The sequence below is a fragment of the Rhodnius prolixus genome, unplaced genomic scaffold (genome assembly GCF_049639745.1).
Source record: "Rhodnius prolixus isolate KJV_2025 unplaced genomic scaffold, Rpr scaffold_9, whole genome shotgun sequence".
NCBI lineage: Eukaryota > Metazoa > Arthropoda > Insecta > Hemiptera > Reduviidae > Rhodnius > Rhodnius prolixus.
In genome coordinates, this window is record NW_027411604.1 from 7,123,287 (window position 1) to 7,147,264 (window position 23,978).

The 23,978-nt window shown below is 36.1% G+C and overlaps 1 protein-coding gene across 12 annotated transcripts in view; it reads right to left on the reverse strand.

Moving 5' to 3' along the window:
- The window catches only part of Tpst (tyrosylprotein sulfotransferase), a 332,855-nt gene that overhangs the window by 135,769 nt on the left and 173,108 nt on the right, over window positions 1-23,978 (reverse strand). Inside the window, exon 2 of one of the 12 annotated variants that reach the window (XM_074128983.1) lies at window positions 5,155-5,191. The exons of 10 other annotated variants lie outside the window; for them this stretch is intronic. In XM_074128983.1, coding sequence (XP_073985084.1) covers window positions 5,155-5,160 — 6 coding nt within the window. In that variant the 5' untranslated portion in view covers window positions 5,161-5,191. Of the gene's footprint in view, window positions 1-5,154; window positions 5,192-23,978 lie in introns of those variants that run through there. One more of the 12 variants, XM_074128987.1, reaches the window with a different exon arrangement.

Genomic DNA, 23,978 nt, shown 5'->3' on the forward strand with positions numbered 1-23,978 from the left:
GACCATGAACAGACAAAACAGAAGACACACCAAACCTGGTAATGTTGTAAAATATTACATTGTAAATTAGCCCTGAAGATGACGTAGTCCCTAGGTCGAAAGCTCGCGGCATAATAAAAAGTTTATCATGACTGAAACTGGCAGTTATTTTTTCATCCTATTGAAACTATGATTTCAGTCATCAAAAACAATGAATAGTTTTACATCAAACTTTTTTCTGTCCCTAAATATTTTTTAGAAACATAAATGGGCCAGTCTCTACTGGTTTGGGATATAAAAATTGTTTTTTTGTCTTACTGTTAAGTCTAGGAACAGAATATATATACGAGGGTCGTTTGAAAAGTCCGTGCAAAGTCAGAGAGATAGCACTACTGGCGCGAATCGAGGTTATGTTTAGTTAGTAGCATCTCTTGGAAGAACACACACCAAGTTTCAGCCAGATCGGTCTATTTCTTTGTGTTTGGCATTCGTTTGAATCGAGGAAGTCGAGTGATTTTCAAAAAATGGACGAAAAAGAAATTCGTGTGTTGATTAAACACTACTTTATGAAAGGCAAAACGCCTGAGGAGACTAAAGAGAAGCTTGATAAACATTATGGTGACTCTGCACCTTCGATAAGAACAGTTTATAAGTGGTTTCAAAATTTTCGGAGTGGCCATATGGGCACAAGTGACGCTGAACGTTCTGGACGCCCTGTTGAGGTTACTACTCCAGAAATCATTGATAAAATCCATGATATGGTGATGGATGACAGAAGAGTGAAGGTGCGTGAGATTGCTAGTGCTGTGGGCATCTCGAATGAACGGGTACATAATATTTTGCATCAACATTTGGACATGACAAAGCTATCCGCAAGATGGGTGCCGCGATTGCTCACGCTTGACCAAAAACGAAATCGTGTGAAGTGTTCCAAGGACGGTTTGCTGCTGTTCCAGAAGAATCCGCAGGACTTTAAGCGTCGTTTCGTCACTGTGGATGAAACATGGATACATCACTACACTCCTGAGACCAAAGAACAATCTAAACAATGGATTACCAAGAGGGAATCTGAGCCAAAAAAGGCGAAGACCGTTCCTTCGGCCGGAAAGATTATGGCGACTGTCTTTTGGGATTCGCAAGGAATAATCCTCATCGACTATCTGGAAAAGGGTAAAACTATTACAGGTGCATATTATTCATCGTTATTGGACCGTTTGAAAACCGAGCTGCAAGAAAAACGCCCACGATTGGCCCACAAAAAAGTCCTTTTCCATTACGACAACGCACCAGCTCACACCTCAGCAGTTGTGGTAGCAAAATTAATGGAAATAGGGTTCCAATTCGTTTCTCATCCCCCCTATTCTCCAGACTTGGCTCCCTCGGACTACTATTTGTTCCCCAATATGAAGAAATGGCTGGCGGGAAAAAGATCTTATTCAAACGAAGAGGTCATTGCAGAAACGAATGGCTATTTTTCAGGACAAATCCTATTATTCGGAAGGGATCAACAAACTAGAGCAGCGTTGGACGAAGTGTATAAGCCTAAAAGGAGACTATGTTGAAAAATAAAAAAGGTTTACCCCCAAAAATTAAGTAGTTTTTATTTTTGCACGGACTTTTCAAACGACCCTCGTATATATATATATATAAAAGTTGCGTCACCGAGCTAGCTCAGCGCCACACATCCGGTAGTAGATGGAAACCAGCCAGCGCTGGCACTCTCTCTCTAAGTGTCATGAAGTGGTTAGGAAGCAAAGAAATCGTGGGGCCAACGACTTTTACATAGCGAAATTAGGCGATAAAGTGAAAAGAATGAAGAATGGAGAAGATTCTATTCATGGTGTTTATAGTGTGCATTCGGCTAAAGAGGAACTAGTTGTGGAACATCCGTTACAAAAAAAGAAAATCATTGTTTCCGAAAAAAAAGAAGAAGAAAAATCCATTCTTTTTTTTGTCTCAATTATGCTCGGATTCCATGGAAGAACAAAATCAAAATAATAAGTTTTAGTTTCCTTTGATTAGAAATATTTAATTCCCGCTCAAAGATAATTTAAAAAAAAATAAAATAAAAATGAGCGCAGGGGTCCTCTAAATGGTCACTTCCAGTCAAAATTCAAATCAAAAATAAGATCTCAATAATTATAAATTAGTTTAAATTTAGCATTGAGAGTAAACTTCATTTTAGAACAAACCAACTGACGAAATTATTTATTTTATAAATTCCTATTTAAACATTTTAATTTTGGATTAGCAGCATTTTCACAATTTAAGGAGCTGTGGCTAACGTTTTTTTATTTTTTTTAATTATTTATTGAAAAATTTACAACTGCAAAATTAGCATCTAGTAGATATGATGAAGGAAAGAAATCAGTACAAGAGTGGAGCAGTTGTCCACTGACAACCCTCCGGGGATATTGCCAAGCTGTGAGCAATGAGAAATATGCCGGCGATAGCTTGTGAACGTGATAGGGGAATGGTGAAGAACTTGAGATGAGCGAGATGCGAGTAATTAGCAAGGTAATAGAGCTGAGTGAGAATAGTAACTGAACGAGAACAGAGAGGGATATTTACATATTTACAAAGGAAAAATTATACATCAATTTTACTCCATCGGTAGATCTCTTGGCCAACGGCGTCTCAGTCTTCTGTTGGGATTCCCAGGAATGGAGTGGGAAGAAAGTTCTTGGATTAACGGATTGCAGTGGGGAGAGAGAGAAAGAGTTATGAAATTTCTTGTACCAAGATGTGATGAGGCCGCGAACAAAAGGAACATTGAGGTCTTTGTGGATGGTCTGGTTCGAAACTTAAAATGGAGCATTAGTGAGTCTGCGAAGAATTTTGGATTGAAGTGTTTTGTAGTCGGTTATAATTAGAGCGATTGGTAGAGCCCCACACTTCTATTCCGTAAGTACATAAAGGTTTCAGTATAGTGTTGTAGATGAGCACATTATTGTCTAGAGTAAGATGGGAACGTTTGTCAAGTAATCGTGAGAGCAGTTTTGTAACGTCGGTTTTGTTCCTGTCTCTTAAGTTTAGTATGTACATTCCAAGTGAGTCTTTTGTCCAAATAGAGTCCCAAGTAGCGAACTTTATCCACAGCAGGAAGAATTCTACCATTTAAAAACACTGGAGGACAAGTCGCTCTCCGAAGATGAAGGTGATGTCGCTAACGTACAGACAAGATATGAGAATTCGTTTCACTTTAAATCTTACACCAACAAAACCAGTAAATTTTACCACTATTTAGCAGAACGGAAATGAAAATTTATAGAAAACGGTTACGTATTTAAATTTATGTTTGTCAATTCTCTGATTACAATTTTACACCACCATATAACAGCTCTTGTATAACTTATAACATAAAATGCGTCTAAATAAGACACCAAAAATTATGTTTGGTTAAAGCCAAGACGGTATGTTAAGAAAACATCGTGTTTTCATGTTAATATTCATTGCAGGAAGTTAATTACTTCGGCTGAATTCATGAATGGGACTGCTCGTAATGAATTTCTGCACATACTCGAACTCGTACACATTGACTGCTTAATAAAATTTATAATTTATTTGGGGGGAAAAAATGGCGGCGTTAAAACCTCTTTTGAAACTAGAATCGCTCGCTACTGAAACGCCATAATTACGATTCTTAAACTGTTTTAACTTGATATACCTAATAATTTAATAAAAATTGATTCTATCCTAAAAATTAGTTAGTTATTTGTGGAACAAATAGGTAAAATGATTCTGTTCTTAAGATTGTGAATTTTGAAGAATGTAACGCGTATAATATTTTTTCGACGGTCAAAAAATTAAAAACAATGTTAAAAATATAATTATAATTATCTGACACTTTCAAACTGAAATATTTCAGCTATTTTTTAAATTAGAGAGAAACAAAAAAGACATCAAAATTAGAATATTCAGAAGTCTGACTGAGTCTGGCAGGTGTGCTGTAGAGACGGTAACAAAAGGTAAGTCGAAATCTCAACGCCATCTTGATTAATGGATGAAACCTGTCAAGGGAATACAATAACATGCGAGCTATGGCGGATAAATCAAAGATTACTATCTAGTACTACCAACCTAACCAGATTTTCGGTTAAACAGATGGATTTGTGTAAAATTTACCGTAGTAATGTAATTTTAAATTACTTGATATCAATAAGTGTGCATAAGGTAATAGTGTTCATGTACGCAATCGAAAACTTGTGGAAAACATCGATTTATGGCAAAAATCTTAGGAAAAAGATGTTTCATATCGATCTTTACCCGCTTTGATAGGAATGAATGAATGAAAATAAATCTATTATCCTGAGACTATTGTCCCTTTAGAATAAAAATATGTACAGTTTTTGGATGCCCTATTGGTTTTAGTCTGTATTTCAGATATTCATATGCAAAAAAATAGGCAAGTATTTACAAAAATAAGAATTAAAATTAAGGAAATAATTATTATTTCGGAGGGAGTTGAGTAGAAAGGAAATAACTGAACAGAAGGGATTTGAAGATGGAATGGGTAGGAGCATGGCGGACAGATGAAGGTAAGGAGTTCCAGAAAGAGGGAGCGCGAATTAAGAAGGATTTGTCAAAGGATGAAGTACGGTGCGAGGGAATAGAATATTTCTCAAAAGAATGCAAAAAGGACACAGCAGAGAATTAGAAAATCTCCACTAAGGAACTTAGAAAAGCTTCTAGTTACAATGGCCAGGGCAGACCACCAATCAAACTGGAAGAAACATTACCATAGAAGAAAGAAGAAGGAGGTGGAAAAACACCTATATATTTCCATTCTCTCTTTAAAATGAAGATGAACGAGGGTAGACGGATGGCAGTGGTACAATGGGCATAGTGGACACCTTAATCTCTCCAAGCCTATTCAACACAAGCTCCGCCAGTCCGTTAGACTGCAGACTCCCCGCAGAACCATTCGCACACTCAGTGTGCTGATGCTGCGAATTTGCATCTCAATTTTGTATTAGTTTCAGTATTTTTGCGGTCGCGACAAAAATTAATTAAATGTTGAAGTTCATGGAAAATTAACGTGGTTTGTAATAATGAGCCTATTCTTCCGCATTTGGTCTATGAACTAAATTACATAATTGTGAACTTAGTAAGTTGTCGTAGATTAATTATAGAACAACTTAATTAATAGAAAATGTGCTTAAAATATTTACTTACATTCATAAAGAAAATCTCAATGCAACACCTCACTTACCTGAAAAAGGAAATATAATTAGTGAAAACAAATTAGGTAAATGGTTATTAAAAAAGGAAAATTCGTTTTTCCATTTAAGTTAATTTTGGTGACCTCATAAGGGATATAAACCAGTTACCAGGATTTAGGCACTTCTTCTAGTGTCTTTGGGTCCAACAATCCAATTCTCTTAATATTGCAACCACCAACCACTTCTTAATATCATTTAATATTGTATTATGCTTAACTGCTTCGAATTCAGATGAACTTACAGACAAAACTTAATTCAACAAAAACACACTCATTCAAACTTACAAAGTTCTATACTTCATTGACGTCTACTTCTTTTCCAGATAGTCCACAAAAGGAAGTAGTGGATGTCCCAGTTAAATCCACGTAGTAATGCTCCTTCACTGTTTTTGGGTTGTAGCAAATGGATAACGCGTAGCAATGATTTATCTTTATGAAAATCGTCAACCAACATTGTTGAATCTTCACCAAATCAACAACAGATCTATTTATCATCACATTCACCTTTCTTGCTTTAACAACCAATCATCGCTCGCCATTAATCATCGGTTCATCATTCTATCACACTAAAGTTTAATATATAAATCATCTTAATTTTAAATTGTTATTAATATAATACAAGAATTATTCTAATTTAATCTTTTTTGAACCCATCTGGGCGTATGGAATAGAGCTATGGGGGTTCAACCAAACGCTCCAATCTCCGAAAGGAGTCAATCTCTTCAATCTAAAACACTTCGAACTATTGTAAATGCTCCATTTTATGTCTCCCAACCTGGACTATACACACTGACCTTAACATTCCTTTTGCTGCACAAGTCGCTGAAAACACGATACAGAAAACTTCATTTCAGCCTGCAATCTCATATAAATCCTCTAGCTCAATATCTTTCTTTCGGACAAGACTCTTTAAGAGACAGTAACCTCGTGATCTCCTCTCAAGTGAAGAGAGTGACTAATAGTCTGTTTTGGAATGTTACCACTGGGTAACTTCTCCACTCGTTTGCTTCATTTGTTACTCTGTTATCATTGTTACTTATAAGGCTAAAGCGTCGATTGCAGCACAAACAAACGCACAAAAAATCTTTTGTGCAGTCATTTACATCATTCTTTTCACCATAACATAAGACAAATTTTAAAAGAATTTATATTGGGTTTATCAATAAGAAAATTAGCACATTACTATTAGAAATTTTAAAATGGCAATATGCCCCTAATTTCAATAAGACACAATCTTGGTCCCAGTGAAGCAGTTCTTTGCCCCCATTATTTCACAACTAATTCAAAACTTTGAAGTGCTCGTGCAAGTTATTTTAAAATACGACAAGATTGTGGGTATTTCAGATGGAGTTTATTTACATGTGGAGATAGAAGTAATTCTGTGGTGAGTGTATTTGTGAAAGTGATCCGGCGGAGAGAGAGACTGACAGATCGTGATCACTTGCAGCTGAAACAGTAATGGCCGTGTGGCTCCACTATAATCAGAGATAGAAGTAAAATCTTGTTTTAAATTATTCTTAAAACAAAACCAAAGAAATAAACAAAAACAAAAAACAAAAATTATGAATACGTTTGCCTACCCACTAACAATTTCTAAATAAGAATTACAATGAATTTAAATTTCAAATTGGTGGCAAAAAAAAAAACAAAATAGGTAACAAATGAATGATCTCAAATGGAAATTTGTGGCCAGCGTGGACGGTAAACATGGTTTTGAGTTAATTTATGGGCATATTATTCTAATTATTTACTCCTAAACCACAAGCGCATGCAACTGGGTTAACAACCATAACAAGAGCATGAAACTGCATTTACGAAATAAAAAATTAGGTTACAAATATGGTGTGAACACTAAAGAGATTATGTTTGACGTCCTGGAGTGTGTCGTCACAGCTTTTCCAGAACTCCCCACTTCAATCAAAGAAAACGATGATTCTCTGAACATTAACGAGTATCAACAGCGTAGTGACCAATAGCGGGGTTGCAAAGTCTAGCGATTTGGACATAACAACACTGCTTGACGATGGTAAAGCAAGTAAAAGTAAAGTAATGCCTAGTTTTTCACATTACCTAGTCGGGTTTTACTTTTAACTAAGTAATTAGGTGTCGTGTATGGAGGCGGATAGAATGAATTTCTCATAATAATAATAAAAGTAAAGTAATTGCCTATTTTTTCAGGCGGGGGCTTTACGTCCAACTACCAAATTAGGTGTCGTGGACGGAGGCGACTAGCAAACATACTTTACTGTAAACTTCTTTTATTAACCATTAAATAAAATCCAAGGCCTAAGACCGGGAATCGAACCCAGTACCACAATGCGTATTAGCTTTACAGGTCTCGCCTCTAACCGCTCGGCTACCGTGGCGCCTAGCAAGTAACAATAATAATAGCATTATTTTCCTTAAATACATATAAAACAACACAAAATAGATTAAATAATTTTATTCCATAATTATATTTATTTACTTATTTCTACATTTTACTAACATTTTCTAATAATTTACTTTTATTTATTTTTATATTATTATTATTTATTTAAACAAATCGTTGGAGTTATTAATAAACAAAATTTACATGAATAAAATTTAATAAAATGTAATTGGATAAAAGTACATATATAAGTATGTTCTTAGTTAAAAGTATTACCATCATAAAATAAAAATTAAGGAAGAATTTCCCATATTAATCATTAAATAAAAGCCTAGGATTAGACCGGGAATTGAACCCAGTACCATAATATATATTAGCTTAGAGGGCCTTGCCTTTAAACGTTCGTTTACCGCGGCGTTTGGCTTAACTGTGGTTTGAGAAAGTGTTTTATGTTTGCTCCTCTTTATCAATCCCACTTTCTCTATCTCTTTCTCTCTTTCACACACGCACGCACGCACATCTACATGTCCCCTATTTCTTAAAGTATATTCCTCTGTCCAACAAAATACCACTAATTTATTTCATTCCCACTGAAAGATTAGGGAAGCTAAGTGTCGCAAGAACATTTCTTAACGAATGCAAATGGACGCCAACAACAGTAGAGCAAATATCTAAATGATAAGCTGACGGTACAAGTTGAAACAGGCTATTTTGGGTGGTGGGGGGTGGCAACGCCATTTAACTAAATTTTAACATTTCAAACCTTGGGCTGTCTAACGACTCTGGCGAGATTAACATAGACAGAGCAGATCTCAGATTGGATAATTAGATTATATTTTGTTCAGCCATACACAGCTTTTCTTCTTGGCGGCTCTTTTAACCTTCCCGCCAAGCTCTTTCCCGCATTTTTGGTTTCCGCCAAAATTCTGTAGCCTCGCATCTTAAAACCTTCGCTGTGTCTTCATTTCTATTCTTTCCAGGCTATAGTGCATCTCGTTCATCGGCAAGAAGAAGGAGCAACAACCGCCTTCCTGTATCCTTTACATTACATATTCTCTTCAGCATCAGTTTTTCTCCAGCCTTTATCTGCAGGGTTATCTCGGTGCCATTTTGTTTTCCCTCTTTATGGCCTTGGCCTTTCCGGGCCTTGACCCCACTTGTTGTCCGTCCAACCTTGTCGAGGTGGTGGGGCTTACGCACTAAGGGCACTAGAGATTAACCCTCTCTAAAACTCTCGCGTCTTCTGCTTCTGGGTGTAGGCGTCTTTGCGCGCCTACATATTTAATTCATAAAAGAAAAAGGTTATGCCATCGGCTGTTGCACAAGAAAACCTTTTTTTCTAGGCGTACATCTTTAAAATCTATGCATCTTCAGAATAAAGAAACGCACAGTTAAAATAATTTAAAAAAAACAATAGAATATAATAATTATTGATTTCTAAATAATTCAAAATTTTGCCAAATATAACATTTGGCATGTCAGTAAAACAATTAAACCTAGTTACAGTTCCTATTATTATTTATATTACATCTTGTTAAGGTGTATTTTCAGTTTTTGTTATTATTTCTTCATTATTTTTCAAGAGCCAAGAGCGATTTTATTTTGTGTAAATTGATTTGTTAACGAAATGATAATTTTTATAATTTTTTTGTGTATTGAAATATGTAACCAAACCCTTGCTATAAATAAATAAATTAATAAATAGAAAAAAAACACAGAATTTCGTTAGGAAAATTTCAAGTAAAAAAAGACGGTAATAGACAAATTAGAATATAAAGTTTTTAGCTTACCAATCATTTCTGTTCGCCTTAACAAACTTTCTAAGGCGAACATAAATGATTAGCAAGCAAGAAATAGTGGCTAAGAAGAAATTCAATAAGAACAAAAAAGAAAAGAACACTATGAAAGTGGTGGAACAAGATAATATAATAGGGAAGTGAAATGTGCGGTACATGAAGAAGAAGGAAGTGAAGCAAGTATTCACCCAATAAAGGGATTATAGGTCCTCCCGACACAGAAAGGGCTTCATACAAGCAAGTACTCTCCCTTCTTGTTCGCAAAGAGATAAGTCCTTTTGTGCATGAAGTGGGAACTGGTGTGATTGAAACTGGACCCATCTTCTCTCCACAAGCAGAGCGTACTTCAATCAAGTGTAAGCGACCAATACTATCTTATAATGGATAATATATCCGCTGCAGAGGAAGCGGCAACAGCCACACGGTAATCTTCTTCCATTATACAACAATAGTATAAATGTAGCAGCATAAATCTTCATACATGAGCGTCATTAAATCTACGCTGAATCATGATATATTTTTTAAGATCGTTGATTTTTATCCATTTTGGCACGCGTATTTTTGTTGGAATCAGAATCAGCAAATGTAATGTGAAACGGAAACTTAGCTGACGTAACTGATCAATTCACTTCTGATAACTTCTGAAAGTTTAAATTCGGTCAGAGATACAACGAACAAGCGTGGCTAGGACGAAAGTTATTATCTAGCGCTAACTTCTTCTTCTTTGTCTTCGCTCTTTCAGCCTTTCAGAGTCGAGCTTTAGATAACTTAGGCCTTTAACCTGCGGATGTACTCTTCTCTGTTATTTGCCAAATTTTCGGATAGAAGACCTATTTTGATCTCGCTTTTGTGCCAATCGACCGATGTAATCCAAATAGCCCAAAACTTGGTCTGCGGCCTTCTGATTTGGTCTCCATCAACCACATTTTTCAACCACAGAACTACTGGCTCGGCACAATAAAGTTCGGTTAGAATGGGTGCCGGGTCATGTGGGGATTAAGGGGAATGAGACAGCTGATCTACTGGCCAGGAATGGAGTTAACACTCCTTTCATTGGCCCGGAGCCTGTCCTGGGGATCACCACGGGTGCAGTTCGTGAGGCTCTCAGAGATTGAATCTGGAGAGAACACGAAAAGAACTGGGTGATGTTTCCTGGGGTCAAACACAGCAAGAGTGTTATGCCCTTGCTGTGCAAACATAGAACCAAAGAGACTTTGGGCTTGGGCAGGAATCAGATCACTCTGATTACGGGCCTACTCACAGGGCACGTTCAGAAAGCACCTGCATAAATTAGGGCTTATTAGCTCGGAACCTTTGTGCAGATTGTGCCAGGAAGAGGAGGAAACGGCCTCTCACCTGTTATTCGATTGCGTTACAATCGAGAGACTGCGCTACGACATCTTTGAGACTTTGAGACCAAAGGAGATTATAGTGCAGAAGGAACTGGTAGGGAAAGACCTCAACCTTCTTAGAAGAGGAGATTTCACCTACTAGATTTAGAGGGAAGGCACAATAAGCCTCTTGTGGCTGCGGTGCCGTGGGGTACAGGTCCCGTCCCGCCCGTCTAAATCTAATCTAAATCTAACCACATTTTCAAAATATATTTTAAGCTAACGGAAGTATTGTAAAAGATTCCAACTTATGGGTATATTTTTCGCAAGAAATACATTCTATTTTGAGGCCCACAAACCTAATATATGAATTGTTGGTTTAGTGGGTTCGATTCCCCTGGTCTAAGGCCTTAGATTTTATTTAATGGTTAATATGAGTACTTTATAGTTAAGTATTGTTTGCTAGTCGCCCCTGTCCACGGCGCCTAATTAAGTTAAGTGATTTACAGATGAGACGTTCGCTGCACAAATCGATTAGTTCAGTCATAGCTTATTATATTTAAAAGGTAAATTTCCGAAATAATAAAGGTTAAAACCATTAAAACGTAACATTTTGTTGGCTATTGAATAATAAATAATTTATTTCAGAAGCCATTTTGATTAATTCCAAGTAATGTAAATCGTTGCAATAATTCAACTCAAATTCATGTAGCAGGGCGCTGAATGATAGCGGTAAATTTATTTGAATTTCTATTATAAACAGGGGTTTTTGAAAAACAATATTCATGTATTTCATCGCATTTCTCCATTTTTGTTTGTTTTATGGAATCAATCAAGATGTACATTGAACGGCTCAAATATTTTAGTAGGTAATACAAATATACTTGAATATAAAGCATTATTATTAATAAATAAATGAATTCTATTGCCCAAATTGAGCAGTTTTCTTACGTTTACTAGAAGCATGAATATTTTGATAAACCAATTTACAGTCCAGAGTCAAGGAACGATGGAAAAACTTTCTGATAAGTAATTTAAGTTGTTCACACCTTGCTGAGCCCATCAAAACATCGAATTAAATTGGAATATTAGATTCAATCAAGGTCCGGTGACTCACTCCTTAAAAAATATTTATTGACCCCGTATGATTCATTGAAAGGGAATTTAATTTTAATACCTTATTTTTTAGGTAATAATTATTTTTAATTAATTTAATTAACCGAAAATTATGTATTTATTTATTTTGTATAGTTTCATTGACATACAAACATTTTACATACTAAGTACTTATGACCGGTTCGATTAGAATTTTTTTTTTTCTTCTCTTTTTACTACTTCTATTCTTAGAGGCAGCAAACCAAGAAAGAAAACAGAGAATACAAACTCCGCTAAAGTACCAAGAAGAAAGCGAATAAGAAAACATAGTAGTATTCTAGAAAATAAACTAAAAAAGGTACAAAATTCAAAGTGCAACGTTCTGTTAAAGTTTATCGTGATGTATGAAGTCATGAACAAAAAAGCGAAAGGTGTTCTCACGATTGTTCTGGATACACGGACCAGCAGAGCTATACACGAACCCAAACAATAAGATTATTGCCTAATAAGTTTTATATTTAAAGCGAATAAAATTAATAATGAAATATTATTATCCAAGAATTTATAATAAAACCTAATAAATGAAGTGAAAATTATTCCCATTATATATATATATATATATATATATATATATATATTTATTTTAATATCCTTTTAATGAAATTTACACTTGTACCTACAGGGTACAATAAGTAAATGTGATGAATGTATATAAATAGCGTGGCAGACGTGAATGACGGTCATCCAGTGATGGCCCAGTTAGTCAAGGGGCCAACGTCGCCTCAGCCATCTTTGAGGATTGGAGGGTAGCTTAGTTGAAGACAAGTTTGCAGTTAAAGGGTTGGAATGAAATGAGAGTTTTTGATGCAAATTGTTATATCGAATTTTGGCAAGTTCGGAGATGAGTGGAATTTGGAGATCTGTATGGATTGTGTGGTTGCTAACATAGAATGGAGCGGTGGAGTATTTTGGATTGGAGTGTTTGCAGTCTATTGATGTTTGATCCGTAAAGTTCGAGTCATATTGGTATAGAGAAGAGCTGTATAGAGTCGTCGTTTGTTCTGTAGTGAGAGTTTTGAGCGTTTGTCGAGTAGTCTGGCTAGAAGTTTGTACCGTTTGTTTAGTTCGGTACGTTTAAGTCTCGGATTCCAGGTAAGTCTCTTGTCTAGGTACATTCCAAGGTACCGCACATGGTCGGCTGGTGGGATAGGTGTATGATGTAAGAAGACAGGTGGCGGAGTTTGACGTTTGAGTGTGAAGACTATGTATTTAGACTTAGTTGGGTTAATTTTTATACGCCAGTTTTCTAACCAAGGTTCTATTGAGTGAAGGTGGGACTGTAGTGAGCGTACTGCGAGGCTAGGGTCAGAGTGTGTGGAGAGAATGGCAGTGTCATCAGTAAAGGTATAAATAGAGGTATTAAGGTTAGAAGGTAAGTCGGCAGTGTATATTGTGTAAAGTAGAGGAGCTAAGACACTTCCCTGTGGCACACCAGCAAGGACAGGATAGATGGAAGAGTGAGTAGTGCCTTGAAGAACTTGAAAGAATCTGTCAGAGAGGTAAGAGCTGAGTATGAGGTAATAAGTGCTAGGAAGGATGCGTTTGAGTTTCCATAGTAGACCTTCGTGCCAGACTAGTGGGCGGATATTTATATATAGAACAATAAATAAACCAATTAGAGCTGGGTTATCTCACATATCATGACGTACGCGACATGTAACCCCAGTTTTTCCAGCTATTTCCTTTAAATACAGTTATAATAATAATATTTCTTTCAATGTTATATAATCTAGCGATAGATGATAAAGTATCGTTTGATACATTTTGATATTATAGTCTATTGACGTCATATAAGTTTAAGCTATCAACACAATTTATTGTATATACTACACTTGTTGCTCACATAGGCGTGGGCCAGATTGTTCTGGACACGTTCTACCAACATATAATCATGTACAGATTGACAGATAGTATATTTTCACGTATACATCTTGAAAAAGTGTTCTTGCTTTTTTTTTTTGTATTGATTGAGAGTTTTGTAGTTGACTGTTTTTCTATGTTGCAGTTAAAGTGTATCTCATAGAATATTAAACTTTTTTTTTGGTCCTGATTTAAAGTTACTTTCTCTAATTTCTACAATAGAGAACTTCCGTAATTTCTGTTTTGGAAACGTAGTTTACGGCACTATACAGTTCCGGATGAATGTGTGGTGGTTAGTGGGAATTCACGTTTTGATAATGAAGGCTCCGATATTTTTAGATTTTTTTTTTTTTAAGTAACATTTCAGGTAAGTGCATCCGGCAGAGCTTCCCTTTCATATGCATTTTATTGATTACGAGGTCTGTAAATTAAGTAATGAGACTGATTTTTTAATTTTTTTTTATTAAAAAAGAATTACAATTCTATATTGTCACCTTCAAAATAACTTCCTTCTGAAGCCACACAGCGCTGGAGACGTTTCTTCCATTCCTTATAGCAGTGCTCGAACAACGATACTGGAATAGCCTTCAGCTGGTCGCTTACAGCCGTTTACATGCTTTCGACTGACCCAAAATGAGTTCCCTTGAGGTGATTTTTCAACTTCGGGAAGAAAAAAAAAGTCACAAGGACTCAAGTCAGGCGAATAAGGAGGCTGAGGAGCCACAGGAATGTTTTTACTGGCCAAAAACTCTAAGGCCCAAAAAAGCAAGGATGGTGAAGTCGAAGATCAAATGCAAGCTGATTTGTTTTTACTTATATCCACGGAATCGTTCACAAAGAGTTTCTACCTCAAGGTCAAACGGTCAATCAACACTTTTACCGAGAGGTTCTTTGAAAAACTTCGAAGAAGGGTCATTCATGTGAGACCAAACATCAAGAACAAGTGGGTTGTTGCATCACGATAATGCTCCTTGTCACACAGTAATTTCAATAAACTCGAGTTTTTGGCCAGTAAAAACATTCCTAAGGGCTCCTCAGCCTCCTTATTCGCCTTTCTCTTTTTTCTCTTCCCGAAAATTGAAAAATCACCTCAAGGGAACTCATTTTGGGAACTGTCGAAAACATTCAAACAGCTGTAAACGACCAGATGAAGGCTATTCCAGTATCGAAGTTCGAGCACTGCTATGAGGTGTGGAAGAGATGTCTCCAGCGCTGTTTGGCTTCAGAAGGAAGTTATTTTGAAGGTGACAATATAGAATTGTAATTCTTTTTGAATAAATTTTTTTTAAAAAAATCAGTCTCATTACTTAATTTACAGACCTCGTATTTCCGGGCAATTACAGGAGGTTGCAAAAAGCAAGGTTTGCAGTTTGGTTTGGTTTCATAAAAATGGAAGAAAGATATTAAAGCTTAATGGTGGTCGAAGTGGTTGATATTGTTCGAACGAACCAATCGATCAGTTGAGGATCAGATCAGAAGAGAGAAGAAGTATCCAGTAGCCTACTCACGAGTTCCCGACCTCTAAGAAACTTTATCGCCAGCTAGTAAATGAGATCCCTCATTTAAATCGTGAATCGCAACTCTCTTTAATGGCCTACTTTCCTCATCCTTCTACTACACTAACTTGGATTTACCAAATCTTCTTAAATGAGGTTCGTATTACGGTGGGGTTTGAGGGAGAGAGAGAGAGAGAGAGAGAGAGAGAGAGGGCGTAATGTAAAGCCATATTAAGTGGAAGGAGATCGATTTGAAGGCAAAAGAAAGTGCTCCATCAGGAAGAAAGAGTGACAGGGGCCAAGTGAAAAGATGGATCGATGAATTGGAGGCGTGGATAATAAAAAAAAAGAAGAAACCTATAGACCTACAGAAAAAGTAGGAGAGATTGATACCCAAGAAAGTGTCTCTATGACAAATGGTCGGCCAACAAAATGGGACAATGAACTCAAAGTGAGCATTTAAAAAGAGCAACGAAACCAAAAAAAAAAATACTGTAAAACTTTTATCTACTTTCGCTAAAAAACCTTCCCACGCTAAAAGATGAAGCAATTTACTTACGTACAGAATTTATCCTATACTCTTCAGTTGCAATATAATCCGAGAAATCACTAAAAAAGCACTAAACTATGGAAATGTACAAGTTCGACAAGAGGAAAGGCAATGGTAAATTTAAAAAAAAAGTCAAGGTAAACTAGCGTCATATCATTGAAGGAAGAGAGTTTATTTTATATTGAATGCATTTTCATACGCAACTACCTTGATCTATAAAATTTTTAAATAAATATAGTAACTATTGCAATGACGACATTTAATAACGGGATGTACACATCTTGTACTAGACTAGAAGCACAGATCGTCGTAAAGATGGCCATTTTAATTTAAAATTATTCAACATGGAAATTTTAAAAATCAAATTCAAGTTATTTCTGTTCGCTCCCCCTAGTATGTCCAAAAAACTGATTATGGGGGGGCTAACATCAATCTTTTCTCTTCGCTTTCTTTTTTATTTTAGTACCATTTTTACGCGTAGAAAATGAATAAAACCTTGACAATTTGGGTATTTCCGTTCAAAAGTCAATCAATCAAATTTAAGTAATTTGATTGAAATATTGGTTTGATGTATAAGGCTCTTAGTTATATACGAACACTTAAAAAAAATGATGGGAAACCTCTTTAAAACCACCAATCAAAATGGATTAATCGAAAACGGATATTCTCTTTTCACACACTTCCCTCGCACATAGATCTAAAACCTTTTTTTTTTGTCGAAACATTTCACCAGAAATATATTAAAACACTAAATAAATACTAAAAATGACATTATAGCTGTAAATTGGGATCAACAATTTTGTAGAATTCCTTAGGATTATATACTAATCTTTTGGGAATAGCTTTGTGGAACGGAAGTTGGGGTAAGGAAGGTCCCAGGAAGTTCACTAGGGTTATACTAGCCTGATTATTCAAAGAGTGGTTGCCTAATACAGGTAATGGGACTGTTGAGCTGGGTAGTTTTGATAGGCAAGGGATTTACAAATTGGATTTAAACTGATTAAGGAAACAAATTAAACTGAATTCAAAGTTAATCAGGAAATATAAGAGCAAAAACAATCGTAAATACATTTCAGCATCACTTCTCTATCTCCCTCTCTGTCCCTCCTAATTTTCAATTGGTGTGCGCATGCGTGTATGAAGATTAAAAGAATATGTCCCAATAACGATAACACAAATTATAAACCACACACTGCTACATCAATTACTTTGACGTGTACATGTATTCGCATTTATAAGCTACTTTAGCTTAGCTTAGCCAGTTAGTATGTGGTGGCTGTTCTAGCATTTCTACATCAAAGCGGCAAACTGGTAATAAGGATTTGACGCTACATCATGCTGTATAAATGAGTACACGAATAATCATGGCATGAATTCATTCCAGTTTTATTAAAAATGCTTTGGGTGAGCATAATATCTCAAAAAACAAAAAATCACAGGCATCTAAAATAGCACAACCAGAAATACCACTCTTTTTTTTGAGGTGTGGCTATTAAATAACGAGACTGGTGCTGCTACAGAAGAACTATGCTTGCGCCAAATCCTAACGACCGACAGATGTGCAGCGTGAAGCCTTCTCTTTCGATTGCAGCGTCTCCACGTGTTTGTAGAGAAATCTGTCTGACCGGAACCTGACGTGTTTGTGTAAGAGGTGTTAGTTTCGTTTTGCCGAAAACATGATACTACACATGTAGTAGAGCAAAGAATTGTCGTGAAATTTCACATGAAACTGGGTAAAGCCGCTACTGAAACTTATCTTTTATTAAAAGAAGTTTATGGCGATGAATGTTGTATCACGTGCGCAAGTTTCTTAGTGGTTCAAGCGTTTCCAAGATGAACCAAGAAGACGTCGGAGATGATGACCGCCCGGGTCGTCCTTTCCACGTCCAAAACGGATGAAAATATCGATTATAATTAATCAACATTACTACCCTGAGGTGCTTGCTTAACTCCGTGAAAGAGTAAGGAAAAAACGACCCGATTTGTCGAAGAACAAGTCACGGGGTTCTCCATCAAGACAACGCGCCGGCTCACACTGTATTGTCTGTCAAGACGTTTCCTATAGCCAAGTACAACATCCCAGTTCTAGGCCATCCGCCTTATTCGCCTGACCTGGCCCCATGTGACTTTTATCTGTTCCCCAAAGTCACAATCTGCATTAAAAGGAACACGATTTCAGTCCTTTGAAGCTGTGTGAAAGAAAAAGCGGTACGCGTCATGCAGGAGCTCACAGGAAAATACTTCCAGCACTGTTTCGGAACAATGGTAAATTCGCATGGAGCGTTGTAGGGATAGGGGAGGGGTGTATATTGAAGGTGATAAATATGTATAAATTTAAAATAAAATGTTTTTTTTAGCAATAGTCTCGTTATTTAATAGCCACACCTTATTTAATTTTGGAAATAAATATTTTGAAATTGCACTGGAAGAGAATTGAACGACTTATTTATTTATTTTTAGTAACCGGTATAACATATTCACTTAAAAGACTTATACGCTTTGATAGCATCTGTGCAAGGTGGAGGCTTATTATCTCGGAAATGTTGTGGAGATTGTGTCAGGAAGAGGAGGAAATGGCCTCTCATCTTTTCTAGAGGTTGTGCTATGAAACCTTCGGCTCTTTGAGACCAAAGGAGATTGTAGCGCAGAAAGTACAAGTAAGGAAAGTCCTCAACCTTTTTAGTAGGGGAGATTTGGATCTGATAGAACCAAAAGGGGAAGGCACAATAAGACTTTTGTGGCTGCGGTCCCATTTCAAAATCTATCTATCAATCAATCCGCTTGGATTGCAATGTTTTTCATTGAAGTTGATTTTCAGGGTTAGGGAAGAGGTACAGTGTGACGTCACGCTTCCCTCAAAATGTCTCATCATAACACATTGAACATTCAACAATCTTAATAGTAAAAATCATAATAAGAGAATGTTCTTGATTGCGTTCAAGTACATTATTTAAATTGCTTTTAATTAGCATTGCCTCTAAGTTGTAGACAATAAATTAGTAGAAACCACGTGTGCGGTTACAAGGTTAAAGGGAATATAGCACCACACGTGTGTTTGGAGGAAGTGAGATATATATCTACTTCCGTAAAGGCTACAATTACACACAGACAAGATAACATAAGGAGGCGCTCCTAAATGCAATTCCACTTCACCATCATAGGTTTCCTTTGCTGCTAACCCTTCTCCAACTAGCTCTATATGCTTTCACAAAGCGGGGCTCCACTCCCGCTTTTCCCTTATTTCTGTCGTCGGTGGATATTTTCACGCTACCACATTTGGGCCACTTCCAAATTTATTCTTTTCCATTCCTCTTCTGATAATTGTCTCCCCTCCCTTTTTTCTTTTTCTGCGCCCTTTGGCCTTTTTAAAATTCTTAACTAGGTTAAACTTTTTGGCAAGTTCTTGCAGATAAATATTCAATTTCTTTGAAAAAAATGGAAGGGGCCATTTTTCCATTCAAAAATAGCTGTGGATTTATAATTTGTTTTACTTTTCTTACTCGATTAAGTATGTTCATCCTGAATATCCGCTTTAGAGTCTCGTGTGACAGAAAAAGTTCTTTCTTTCGCTCAGAATTCTTTACACATACAAATTATTTGGCCTCTGACGAACAATGAAAGCCCGTAACCGGTCTGGAATACGAACTAATGGCTTGGCCAATAAGTTTGTTCGGTTTTTATTTTGGTACAGATTCATTCCGATTTTCTTTTTTTATTCTCGGCGCAAGCGCACAACTCGACTGTTCATTTGAAAGATTATGTTAAGCTTAACCTTTCTATGCATTTCCGTTTAACAAACATTACTATTGTGCTTGCTGTGTAGCTGTAAAGATGGAAGAAAATAAAGTGCATTTTCGTCATAGTTTGCTCTATTCTTTTAAATAAGGCAAACGAGCTGCAGAGGCTCATAAAAAGTTATGTTGTGTATAGGGTGATGATGCCTTAAAAGAACGCGTGTACCAAAAGTGGTTTGCCAAATTCCGTTCTGGAGATTTTGACATTAATGATGCGCCTCGCTCCGGTCGCCCGACTGAGATTAATTCAGATGATGTCAAGAGCGTAATCGATAAAGATCCATGCCAATCGGTGAGAGAGATAGCAACAGCACTTAACATATCCCATACAAGCGGCGAAAACCATTTGCGCCGGCTGGGATACGTTTCTCGGCTCAATGTTTGGGTACCGCATGAAGTAACCGAGGCTAACTTAGCCACTCGCATATCCATTTGCGATTCGCTGCGGAAAAGTCAAGAAAACCACCCATTTTTAAAGCGGATGATAGCGAGAGATGAAAAATGGATCGTCTACGATAATGTAGTGCGTAAAAGATCATGGAAGCCCTGCAGTGAGCCGCCGCAAACAAGCTCAAAGGCGGCGGAATTGCATCCATATGGTGGGATTATAAAGGTATCATCTATTATGAGCTGTTACCGTCTCAGGCAAAACAATTGATACAACCGCAAACTGCTAGCAATTAACTACAAATTGGACCATGCAATCCGCACAAAACGTCCCAGAATTGGCAAATCGCAAAGGTGTCGTCGTCTCCCACCACGACAACGCTAGACCGCATACGTCATTGACCACTCGCAATAAACTGCTAGGATGTTTTCCCTCATCCTCCGTATTCACCGAACCTGGCCACCTTCTGATTATCATTTATTCTGATAGTTGCAGAACTCCATGAACAGAAAAACTTTCGATAAAGAGAAGACTGTCAAAAAACATTTGGATTAGTTTTTCGACGATAAGCTGCAGGCCTTCTATGAAAGTGGTATAATGAAGTTGGTGGAAAGATGGCAAGAAGTTACCAATAAGAATGGTCCAATATATAACTGATTAAAATTTATTCTGTGTATCTAAAAAATTGTGATTTATTCCACCCTCAAAAACCGACCGAACTTACGTATTTGCCAACCCATTACTTTTTCGAAGTAAAAGGACCTCGAAACTGATATTTCGAGTACAAAATTTGAAACCAAATTTTTTTTAAAAAAAAAACGAAGATTAAGAAACATAAAAATAAAAAATTCAAAAGCAAAATAAATCAACACTATAAAAATAGAGCTCCCTAATAACACGTTCCATTAAATCTCTACAGTTCACTGACCAAGGAGTGGGTTATAGAGCGGGGGCTAAAGAATTTCGTAAAGGAGTGAAAAGGGATAAATGATGACTGTAATCAGTTGCAGCGAACAGCAGAAGCACCTGTGCAGTTTTTTTTTTTTCTGCAGTATAATTTAAAATACATATTTTATCATCTTTAAAAAAAGTTAAGTATTAAAGGAGGTGTTGTAACCAGGGAAAGGTAATATTGAAATATTGGTTTTAATCTGTGCTCCAACAATTTTAAAGAGTAATTATCTGTGCAGAACACCTGTACTAATTAGCTATTAAATTTAAGCCCATGCGAAAAGAGAAGGAAAAAGCTGCAATGCACTGAGAAGCTTGCGGTTAGCTTCAGTTGAATAGTTTAAATAAGGGATTTTTTTTAAGTTTAATGAGAAGCTATTTATCTACTTCCATTCTTTGTTAACTAACTTTCCCACCTGACCGGCACGACTTGACAGAGATGTGTACCAGGAGATTGCCAAGAGCCAAGCTCATTTTAGAATCTATTTTCTAAATTACTGCATTCCGCAATCTCAACAGCCACAAAGTACTTTAACTCTCTTTATAACCGCTGAACTGTTGTTTTTTATTTACTGAATTTTGGGAAGATGCACTTAATCTGGAATAATTTCAAATGGAACAGTAACTTTGATAGTTAGCTTAGAATTGATTCGATTAATGCTTAAATAGAGACAAAGGATACACCGCTACCTGATAGTGTAACCTGGAAATACGAAGTAAATTTAAAATTATGCATTTAAATTATTAGTTGAGCATTGTTGCACAACCTAGACACCAGAGCCGCCACTGTTTCCTAGACTAAACTAGGGGAGAATTACGGGATACCTAGACAAACTGAAAAGTAAACGGCGCACAAAACCAGATTATCAACCGCTAGAGAACACAATGGACATTTCAGATATGGAGATGGGTTAAGTACCGCCAGTTTTGGAACAACTGTTGGGCGCCATTAACTAAGTTATCAAGTTTGATAACTTCCGCTCGCTACAAACCCACCACCAACCCAGACGTCACACCGCATTCATGTACATAAAGTACGTGTGTAATTTAGCAAATTCCATTTGCTGATTTTATGTGGATCATTAAATTCTATATTAATGGTTTAATCTAGAGTGATTAATGGATAAGAATTCCTATAATAATTATGTAAGAGAAGTAAGTCCACTTGTACTTAGATTTGTACGTGTAAGTTTCATTTTCATGATACTAAATTCTAAAACAGTTTGTTTATATACACCTCTATCACGTCATCATGCTTCAATTGTGGGTACATCATTGTTAAATAAAAATTCCAATTTAACTTAAACAATATCCCATCATCTTCAAGAATACAGAAACATAACTTTGTCCCATTAAAATCTTTTAACTGATCTTAATCACACGTGGAATCCACACACTAGACTTAAAAGACAATCAATAACAAAACGTGCGAAACTGCTTTACAGACTACGTTACTGTTACTGTTGGTGCCCTTCATTTTTAGAGCTACATTATGGACATTTGTGCAGCCACATTCATGCAGCGCTAAAGTTCACTACACACTATCCATTAGAAGCTCTAGAAGAACGGCTTACTAACGTATCCGAAACATAGAGGTACCAGACAGAAAAAAGTCTTAAAATAAGACTTCATCTGGCCCAAGTTAACTGTTTTATTCTGTCAAAATTCTTCAATTGAATCAAAATTAGGCACATGGTAATTAAAATAAAACATATTCGGCAATCATTCATAAACCGTAGTTGATGTTGAACCATAATATAAATCTTCGAAATAATTTAATTTTGTTTTTACATAATTTCATTCTTTATTAAATACCTATGGAAGAAAAAATAGTGAAAAAATTCTAAAGTACATTTTTGATGAGAAAAAAACGCCTAAAAAGTCTTAATGGTGGAACGTAGTAGTGGTATGTGGGCGTGTCATTGAGTGTGGTTTACTCCCACCTACCTACGGTTCTATTGGCCAGTAGACACGCCCACTAGACACTTGTTCGATCCGCCATTAGGATTTTTAATGCCTATTTTCTCTATTGAAACAATAGTTTAGAATTTTTTTACTATTTTTTCCCCTGTAGGTATTTCATAAAGAATCTAATTATGCAATAAAAATTTCCATAAAAAAAAATTAATGTAACTGTTTTATTCTGCCAAAATTCTTCAATTGAATCAAAATTGGGCACTTGGTAATTAAAATAAAACATATTCAGCAATCATTCATAAACCGTAGTTGATGTTGAACCATAATATAAATCTTCGAAATAATTTAATTTTGTTTTTACATAATTTCATTCTTTATTAAATACCTATGGAGGGAAAAATAGTGAAAAAATTCTAGAGTACATTTTTGATGAGAAAAAAACGCCTAAAAAGTCTTAATGGTGGAACGTAGTAGTGGTATGTGGGCGTGTTATTGAGTGTGGTTTACTCCCACCTACCTACGGTTCTATTGGCCAGTAGACACGCCCACTAGACACTTGTTCGATCCGCCATTAGGATTTTTAATGCCTATTTTCTCTATTGAAACAATAGTTTAGAATTTTTTTACTATTTTTTCCCCTGTAGGTATTTCATAAAGAATCTAATTATGCAATAAAAATTTCCATAAAAAAAAATTAATGTAACTGTTTTATTCTGCCAAAATTCTTCAATTGAATCAAAATTGGGCACTTGGTAATTAAAATAAAACATATTCAGCAATCATTCATAAACCGTAGTTGATGTTGAACCATAATATAAATCTTCGAAATAATTTAATTTTGTTTTTACATAATTTCATTCTTTATTAAATACCTATGGAAGAAAAAATAGTGAAAAAATTCTAAAGTACATTTTTGATGAGAAAAAAACGCCTAAAAAGTCTTAATGGTGGAACGTAGTAGTGGTATGTGGGCGTGTTATTGAGTGTGGTTTACTCCCACCTACCTACGGTTCTATTGGCCAGTAGACACGCCCACTAGACACTTGTTCGATCCGCCATTAGGATTTTTAATGCCTTTTTTCTCTATTGAAACAATAGTTTAGAATTTTTTTACTATTTTTTCCCCTGTAGGTATTTCATAAAGAATCTAATTATGCAATAAAAATTTC